We start from the raw sequence: 9657 nt of genomic DNA, 5'->3' as shown, positions 1-9657 counted from the left end.
TGTAACTCCCCTGGTACATCCTTCTTGGAACCGCCTTCGAGCAGGTCAAGAAGATTGGTCTGGGGCTGTCTCTTTAAACCCATCTCAGCCTGGGTACCAACTCTTAAGGACTGTAGATCGGCTTCGGATAAGTGAGGATCCCCTAGGTCACCGGGAGGATCCTCGGGCTGATCAGCTAAGTTAAATACACTATACTCGTCCTCGGAGGAACTCAATTCAACCACCTCCCTTGCTTTCTTAGATGGCCTTTCTCGGCCACCGTTACTTGCCGGGATGAAGAAGGACCTGATAGCGGAATACCTTCAGGTATGTAAGACCCCCGTAAAAGAAAAACCGCTCTCCACCACGGTAATCTGCGTAAGCCGAGGATCACGAGCTCTAATTACGTGCTGCGGAACAGGGAATGACGTCTGAGCTGGGTCACACCCGAGGATTTTATGAGCAGCTCTGACTTGGTTGTCAGGTTCGTTCAAGAAGAGATCCGACCTGAGAACGGTTTCCAAATCCGCCTTATTAACTAGGTGGAAGTGACGTGCAAAGGCGTGCGGATCTGCGAAAAGAAAAGCAAAACTCCTATGGTTAGTCAACCAAATCAAATATACAGATATAAAACTTGAAGGTGCTGAGACCTAGATTATCTTGTACATCGGATGCCCTACCTGGCTCCCCCTCTACGGTTGGGCAGTGAAAGCCGTCGTGCCACTCTCCCGACACTATGAGGAAGTCTTGGTTCAACCCCTTATTGGAATCAGGAAGACACTGGATAAGACGAACCCTATCGTCCCTTGTCTTCATATAATATGTCTTACCCCTCAGGTGATGAAGGTTATAACACCAATTCACATCATGGTGAGTCAGTCTCAGCCCCATTTTCTCATTCAGGGTATCTACACACCCTAGTATCCTAAACACATTCACAGCACACTGAGTGGGAGCCAGGCGGAAATGCCTAAGGTAATTGAGGGTCACCGGCCTCATAGGGATTCTCATCCCTCCTTCTACAAAAGCAACTATTGGAATTACGACCTCACCCTCTCTCCTCCTAAGGTACCACTCTCCTTCTTCGCAGTACTTCAAATTTACATTATTGGGTATTCCATAGTCAACAATGAATTGGTTCATCATCTCGTCGGACTCGACCAACTTCTTAAACTTACCCATTCCCCAAAGACAACTAAAAGCTCTAAAAGAGAAAAGGAAGAATGAAATCAAGGAAATTTGGGGTCACTAGAAAAAGAAGACTTACAGAAGTATGACGATACCCTCAGATAGTATGCCAGTCGAACCAGATTCAAACTACGTGCATCAATGAGTATAAGCGCGAAAATGATGAAACTAGGCGACTCAAACAGGTATTTATACTCTCCCTTAATTTCCCCAAATGAAACCGCTTGCTCATAAAAGCAGAAGATCATGCCGTCAAAAGTGGGAAACGTGGTGCCGCTAGACTTTAATGTGGACACTCAGTAAGTCTCGAAACGCTAAAAACGCGCATCGGGCAGTCAAGAAGCCGCCAGCATCAGTATAAACTAAAGTGAGGCCATTCGTCCAGTGGATCCGCATGTATCAAAACCCTCCTCCCCGTTCGAGAGAACGTGCAGCAGAGTTTTGAGGGGCTTTGTGGGGTCCATGGGCCTGATGGCCTCGGCCCATCATATAGCAGGCCCAAGGCCCATGCCGAGAAGCGCAAGCTATTTCTGAGGAAAAGGGGGGGAAGCCTATTCTAGGCCTTATCGGCACTCAAGTGGCTCACTCTAACCAACGTTATCCTGCCAAGGGGTTACCTCCCCATTAATGCGGCCAGGGGGGTTGGTTGAGTGCATTCAATGCGATAGTGACAGCTTACTTTGGGGTTAACCTCTCCCCAAAATCACCTTTGTCAGGCCGAGGACAAGGTATCCTCGACGTGGATCCAGGAGAATAGGCTTCCCCCCCTTCTCCTCAGAAATAGCTTGCGCTTCTCGGCATGGGCCTTGGGCCTGCTATATGATGGGCCGAGGCCATCAGGCCCATGGACCCCACATATATATATATATATATAGAATGGTAAGAGTTTTTTAGGTAATTTATTTTTTAATTTACATAATCAATAGTTACAAAAAGGGTGAGAGACTTAAATTCTAGATGTCATAGAAATACCAAAAACGGTTAACTAGTTAAACTATCCAAGGTAATTTCAACAATAAAAATTATGTTAACTTGGTGTCATGCATTGTTTTTGGAGGTTGACAAAGAAGATAAAATTTTTTTTTTTAAAAGAACACTTTAATTTGGTTCCAGCGTTTCAATATATTGGATTTGATACAATTTAAGCACATATGTAAAATTAATCATGTGTCTATATCATGTCTAGTGGAGCATTAGACTGAAATTTTGCCCAAAGAAAAAACTCAACTATAAAGGAAAATAAATAGACTGTAGCGTGATAAACTATGAGTAGTTAACTATTATTTACAAATGAATTTATCTTTTTTTTTTTTTTATCAGTCACACTTTATAACATTACAATTGTAGTAAGAAGTTATGTAAAATTGTGTGGTCTTATACTTTTCCAATAAATAAATAGACCTCTAAAATTGTAAGAGTTTGTAAAGGAGGTAGTATTTTGTATGCTGCATGGAGCGGCCTCTCACAATCATCCGCGTCGGTACGAATAATTTCCGTTTGTAAGATCCCATATTTTTCAACGGGCCCATAGCCCACAACTGTCTCCGTCTCAAATCACCGTCTCAATCAAACTAACCCACATATCAAACCCAAAAACATAAAACAACCAATCAAATCGTCCAGCGTGGAACATTCGAGCCACTCAATCGGTATCTTTAACGAACCCCAATTATTCAATCATTCTCAATTATATATATCAAGGGCTCTGATCTTTCCACGTCTTCACGCGACCCCACACACTAACCGAAAGTATCCCTCACGATAGTAAAAAGTCCATTTTGGGTAAAATACTATTTTGGTCCTTAAACTTGAACAAAAGTTTGTTTTTAGTCCCTAAACTTTAAAAAGTTCTTTTTTCATCCTTAAACTTTGTAAATAGCTTTTTTTTAATAGTTTAGAGACAAAAATAGGGGTGAAAAAAGAACTTTTACAATAATTTAATGATGAAAAACAAACTTTTGGTAAAGTTTAAAGACAAAAAAGAAAACATTTTCAATAGTTTAGGGACAAAAAATGAATTTTTTAAAGTTTAGGGATGCAAAGCAAACTTTTGGTAAAGTTTAAGAACCAAAATAGTATTTTACCATTTTTTAATTAATAAGTACAACTTCAATTCTGTGCTTTGAAAATCAGGTACTCATGCAAACTTTTCATCATATGACCCATAAACTGGTATTTGAATGCAACTCAACCATCTTTTTGTTGAATTTGAAAGAAAAGTCATATAGCTGTACATCTAGTGGAAATTTGCAATTTGTTTTAAATTTTAAGTGAATCTCACAATTTTTTTTCCTTCTTACAATCTTAACTGGTCAAAGAATCATATCACCAAGCTACAATGTTGAAAACTGGTGTAAAATTGCATAATCAAGTAAAATTTGAGTATATTCCCTCTGCTAATTTATAATGTTGCTTGTTGTAATGTTCATATAATTTTTAAAACTGTGTACTCTTTTTTTTTTTTACAAACGAGGGTGTCCAGATCTCTACGAGTATCTGACTATTTCCTCGGATGTATGCAATCCTCCCCGTCCCACACGCACTAGATTATTACAAGGAGAAGTCCCATGGAGGCGGCTCCAAGAAGCTGGCAAAAAGTTTTGAACCCAAGATCTCATGGATACCGTGAGGCCTTAAAAACTATGTACTCTTAAAAAGGCACAATTGTGTTAAATAATCATTTTCATGACTATAAAATAAATGGCATTGCAGCATTAGTAATTTCATTTAGCTTTGTCTCGAAACCATTTTCGAGAACTTCCGTTACGTAAATTTCTCTTTAATTTATTGCAACTTGTAGTTTTTTAAAGCTTTATACATTCATGTATGAATGCATAATTAGCTTTTGTAGCATTTATTAGTCAATTTTTTCTAATTTTCTTATTTTTCTCTTCTATGCTCAGACTTTCCAACGGGTTTTCTCTCTTATCTTGCTTATATTTGTTCATTTAGCATATTTACAATGTTTTTCACTTCTTCAAGAGCTTGATTTGATGCTAAGTATTTTATGATCACAACTCTCCCCTTTTGTGGAATACTGCAAATCCCAGTTTGATCCCTAAGACCACCAACTACTCCTATCTTATGTTCTAATCTTAGACCCCAATAAAATCCCAGTACACAAATATAGATACAGGTATCAAGCAGTCAAGCACAGTACGAGAAACACACATTCAGCACTCATATTACAGAACAGGGCTTAAGAGCAACTTTGTTTACACATAAAAAGTTAACAACTTTACCTAAAACCTGTAAACCCAATAACAAGAAAAGGAATAAACAAAGTATACCTTCTTGACACGCCCGCGAAGCAATGTACCAAAACAGACCCCTCTTTTCGATTCCGATCAATGAAGTCAAAACAAACATCTAAATAATCCAACAAGTCCTCACTCTCCATATCTCTAATCGGCACGGCCATCCTCACCAGCTTCAAATCCTTGCCCGCATATTCCAACGAGTACAAAATCTTATCCGGCGACAAGGGACTCTTGGACCCTCCATCAGCAATTGAATCCTCCTCCACGGAACCTGAACAACCATCACCACCACCACCTCCACCAGCATAAACCTTCTTGATTTCCTTAGCCGGAATAACGAGATTGCTGCGCCATTCGGAGAAAAACGATATCGAAACCGAGCTGAGGACCGAGAGAATATGCGTGATCTCGGTGCTACCTTTTTGGAGAATCTCCGCCGCGTCACTGATGTTGCTGATGAATAGATTCTCGCGAACTCGGTACGGCATCACAACACAAAATCACACACACAAACACAATCGATTCTGCGCAAACCCTAGAAGAACACTTTTTGCCTACACAACACAAAAAAAAAGGTTAAAATTTAGTGAATTTTACACTTTGTTATGATTTCTTAGCTGATCACATAGAAACACATGGCTCAGCTAGCTAGAAACTGAACTTTTCTCAGAAAATGGTTATGTTCTGTTTGGTTACAGAGAAAATTACAATTGGAAAAAAAAAAATGCATTACATGCTGATATTGATGTTTGTCCAATTGTTAGTACATATTCAAAATCTAAACAGAAATGGCAATAAGCAAGTAAAAAGAAAATCAAATCAATCTCTCTGTACCTGTTTGGTTACTGAGAAAATGTTTGGAAAGCAAAAAATTGAAATTCGAAATAAATTTTTTTTTCAAAGATTCTAAGGAATACAAAGCGAAAATCAAAGTAAAAAAAATTAAGAATTAATAATTTCATTTTCCATTGAAATTTAAAAAAAAAAAATCAAACCTGAAATCTCGGAATATTCCGGCGAATCTTTCTCTTTCTCTCTCTCTGTGCCTATCATTTGGTGTTTAATTATAGAGTGCTTATATAGATTTCTTGGCACGTGCGAGGTGAGGGAGTTGGCACTTGCGAGTTTGGCTGCTGTCGACGTGTCAGATGTGAAATACGTGAGGGATACTTTCGGTTAGTGTGTGGGGTCGCGTGAAGACGTGGAAAGATCAGAGCCCTTGATATATATAATTGAGAATGATTGAATAATTGGGGTTCGTTAAAGATACCGATTGAGTGGCTCGAATGTTCCACGCTGGACGATTTGATTGGTTGTTTTATGTTTTTGGGTTTGATATGTGGGTTAGTTTGATTGAGACGGTGATTTGAGACGGAGACAGTTGTGGGCTATGGGCCCGTTGAAAAATATNGGAGCGAATATGTACCCAATACTTTCAGTCGAAAGCGCTTGTATATGGGGCTTGCACGGTCAACCTTGAAGCCCATTTCTTCAAACATCTTTAACTGCCATAAGAAGAAGGAAATAATATATTTCTGTTAGGCTAGATATATGGGAAATTACCCCTTAAAATCACCATACAATAAAGCATTTTATAGCATAACCTGCTCTATAAAACCATCATTGGGGCAAACAAATTCACAGCTTTGCTTTAAGGATTCCAGAGCATCTGCAGGGATGTGTATGAAAAAAAACCCCCCCCCCCCCCCCCCCCCTCCCTTTTTTCTTCTCCTTTTGTCAAGCTTTATATGCTTAAAGGAATTTTTTACCATTGCCCTTGCCCTTGTAGCTTAGTAGTACTTCTCCTTGTAAAGGAGGTCTGAGATTTGACCCACTGTAGGTGTGGTTTTGTGAGCCTTGTAGGATGATGCATTAAAAAGCTACATAAAATCAGGGGTAGTTCTTTTTCTTTAATTTTCAGGTAAGTTAAACGTTCACTCTGGTGGGTCTTGAACCCATGTCTTCACTCTCAAGCACCTTTCATACGGAGGGAAGAGGTGCCATTTAAGCTAGAGCTCATTGGCTGTCTGGTTTAAGGTCTACTGCTTTATAAATATTCTTTTTTTTTAGAAGAACTTGATAAATATTTTTGAGAATGAAAAATAAAGGTTTATTACCTGATAAATGATGCATCCAAATTTTGTCGTATAAAAGTTATTTGTGTCTGGTTGGCTTTAGAAAATCATGGAAGATCCATTCATCTTGGGACATAGGCAGCAGAGACAAAAGGCTATAATTCTATAAGTAGATTCTGAAATGATGTTGTTGCCAATTACAGATACTACTATATGGCTGGGTATATGTTGGTGTGCAGTATCATGAGTCTCTTGTAATCATACAGTTATGATTGAGTGATATTAAGGAGCAATGCTATCCTACAAGTCCTATGGTTTTATGCATTAAGCATTGTGAGGCCATTGTATAAAAGTTTTATCTTTTAAACAGCCCATGAGACACGAACATTGCATTTTTGGGATACATCAATTAGTTCAAAAGCCATATCTCTTAGATTTAGAACTGATGCGACATGAGCAAAGCATTTTGGGAGGAGACCAGAAATGTGTGGAATTCTTTTATGTATACTCCTCTTCAGAGGGGTGGATGTTGCATTCTTGTCATAGGTAAATTTTAAAGTGCAAATCTCTTTACTATTTACGTGTAACTGATACCCGGTTGCACAGGTTAACCTTTGAGAACCTGTTTGCCCCAAATCATGTGAAACCCTAACATTTGTTCCATCCCTAGTTCTCTTTTTTTGTTCTTTAATGAAATTATTTACTGATAAAAATAATTAAAAAATGTAGTTCCATCCCTAGTCATATCGACAGAAATAAGCCTCCAATAGTCTCGTTCATTTGCAAATGCTGAATTCGAAAGGTAAGATAAGATAATTGTTTCCTTTGTTGTTACTTAAGCCCTTCACCAATAAAATGGCAAATCTGTTCATCCTCCCAATTGAACAACTTTATTATGTTTTAGTTTGTTAATAACATATTTACCATTTTTTCACAGGGTATTCAAATTTAGATCTATATCATCTCATTGACTCCGGGGCATTCTATTAGCTGCCAATTTCTTGCCCTGAATTTGATATTTTTCTTATATTTGTACTAGAAATACCACTTAGTCCTCTGAAAATATCAGGGTCTACAATTAAGGCTTGAGTGGTCTATAGAGCAACAAAAGACCCTAGTTCTCTTGCTGTTGATGTAGAATTCTTTCGGTGCAACACGGTCCACTTTTGAAATTGTGTCTAACAACTTGATGTAGATTTCCGCCTTTAATATTCTTTCAGTAGTGAGCATAATTGTAAGTTTAAGTTAATTTAAGCTAGGTATTGTAGTTTTGGATTTTTCTATTGTTATTGTTCTTTTTATTTGTTGAGATTGAGAATGAATGATGAGGTTTTCTTCTGTTTTCAAATGTTAATCGTTGAAAGGTCCTCTCTCCCATGGTTTCAGGTGAATCTTATAACCGTGGGGAGAAGATAGAAAGTTCTAAATTTGGGGCAGATCCTGGTTTGGCTACAGAAGTTTCCTCAGAAGGGGAAGTAGCTTCAAATTTAGGAAATAATCATACTCCTGCATACCGCTGCAAGAAATGCCGAAGAGTTGTTGCACTGCAGGAGAACGTTGTAGATCACATTCCAGGTGAGGGTGAGACATCCTTTGAGTGGCGCAAGCGGAAAAGTGGCAACCCATATAACAAGTCTGAAGAGTCTGAGTGTTCATCCATTTTTGTTGAGCCTCTACAATGGATGACGGCAGGTAAATTATTATTTCAAACTTTCTGAATCTTGGACTATAAAATGATTGTTTCTTGGAGGTTATTAACTCATACAAATCAGATAAGCAACTAATGTACGTTAAAATTACATTTAGTATTTGAAATTTCTCCTCTATAGACTGGGTTGTAGAATAACATTTTGTAAGCAGATCATTTACTCCTGGTAAAATTTTGGGTCTAAAAATAAATTAAAGGAAAAAAAAAAGGTCGCCTCCCAAGTTCTGTACAAGGGATCCAAGGTCACTTTTGTTCAAACCAGTTTTTTTGACTAACCCAACTTGGCAAAGTAAGCATTATTATCATTGATGGCATCTTAGGGTTTCACGTAATCTATTATGTACATAGACATGTTTAAAATAATTAAACTTTTGATAGTTATTTCTTGTCATCCAGTTAAAGAAGGTGCAATGGAGGGCAAGTTGTCCTGTGCTCACTGTGAAGGTCGCTTGGGTTTCTTCAATTGGTCAGGCATCCAATGCAGTTGTGGGAGCTGGATCACCCCAGCCTTTCAGATCCATAAAAGCCGAGTGGACATCAGCACTGTCTAAAATTTGTCAAGAAAAGTTTCTTACCAATCCTGCAACGATATAAGTGCGCAGTATCTTTCCAGTAATAAATTTAGAAACTCAGATACAGCTAAAACAAGGTACATAGTTTCCAGGTCAACCTGAAACTATAGAAGAAAGAGAGGCCTCCTAAAGCCTTTTTTGGCATTTGCTGCAGTAGGAGATCGAAGCTTTGGGTAGAATGCTGTCTTGCATGTCTGGTATACGTTATGATTTTGATTTGATTGGGGTTTGACCAACATGCAGACTAGTTTTCTTTATTGTTTGAATATCATGTTGTTATTGAGGTTCATATTTTAGGCAATTTTTTTGGCATGGAGATGTGGAAGACATTCAAGGGTAAACTATGTTAACGGGGAAGCTCTGCTATCCAATATTTCTAAAGAATGATTGTGAATTGCACGGGAGATTCCTTTGTTTTTCATCACGTTATCTTCCTTTGCTATAGCTACCTAATGTATGTAAGTGAATGAAAAATTTGATATTTTCTTGTCTCGTAACGCACCTTCTCCCACCACCTGCCCTTCTTTCAAGAGCGATATATATACTAACACACTAAGTATAAAAGGAGTATTTAGATACTCGGTTATCACTTGTCAGATAATTTATTTTGGAGAGAGAGAGAGAGAGAGATGCCCAATGAAGAGCTTTTCTTGAATTTAAAAGATATGATGAGCACATCTAGAATCAAATCTATGCCAAAGTACCAACCCTTGGATACAGTTCAGTTAAATTGATTAATTAATAATTCATTTGTATTGAAAAAAAAAAATAAAATAAAAAAAAATAAAATTTCAGAGAATGATTTGAATTTCAGTTTTTGGTTTTAATGGTTTGAATAAAGCATGAAAAATACAAGGGTTTTATTTATTTATTTA

At 37.9% G+C, this 9657-nt stretch overlaps 1 protein-coding gene across 1 annotated transcript; it reads left to right on the top strand.

Moving 5' to 3' along the window:
- Positions 1-7888: 7888 nt before the first annotated feature.
- Positions 7889-9279, top strand: LOC112001673 (probable inactive dual specificity protein phosphatase-like At4g18593; the record flags this gene model as incomplete). Its single annotated transcript, XM_065763710.1, is given in 2 exon segments — positions 7889-8194; positions 8607-9279. Coding segments are annotated over 2 exon segments (461 nt in total), but the record flags the coding sequence as incomplete, so codon positions are not given.
- Positions 9280-9657: the final 378 nt, after the last annotated feature.

This window comes from Quercus suber, unplaced genomic scaffold (genome assembly GCF_002906115.3).
Source record: "Quercus suber isolate HL8 unplaced genomic scaffold, Cork oak 2.0 scaffold_520, whole genome shotgun sequence".
Lineage (NCBI taxonomy): Eukaryota > Viridiplantae > Streptophyta > Magnoliopsida > Fagales > Fagaceae > Quercus > Quercus suber.
The sequence above is the reverse complement of the archived record's forward strand: the minus strand, read 5'-3'. Positions and strand labels throughout refer to the sequence as shown.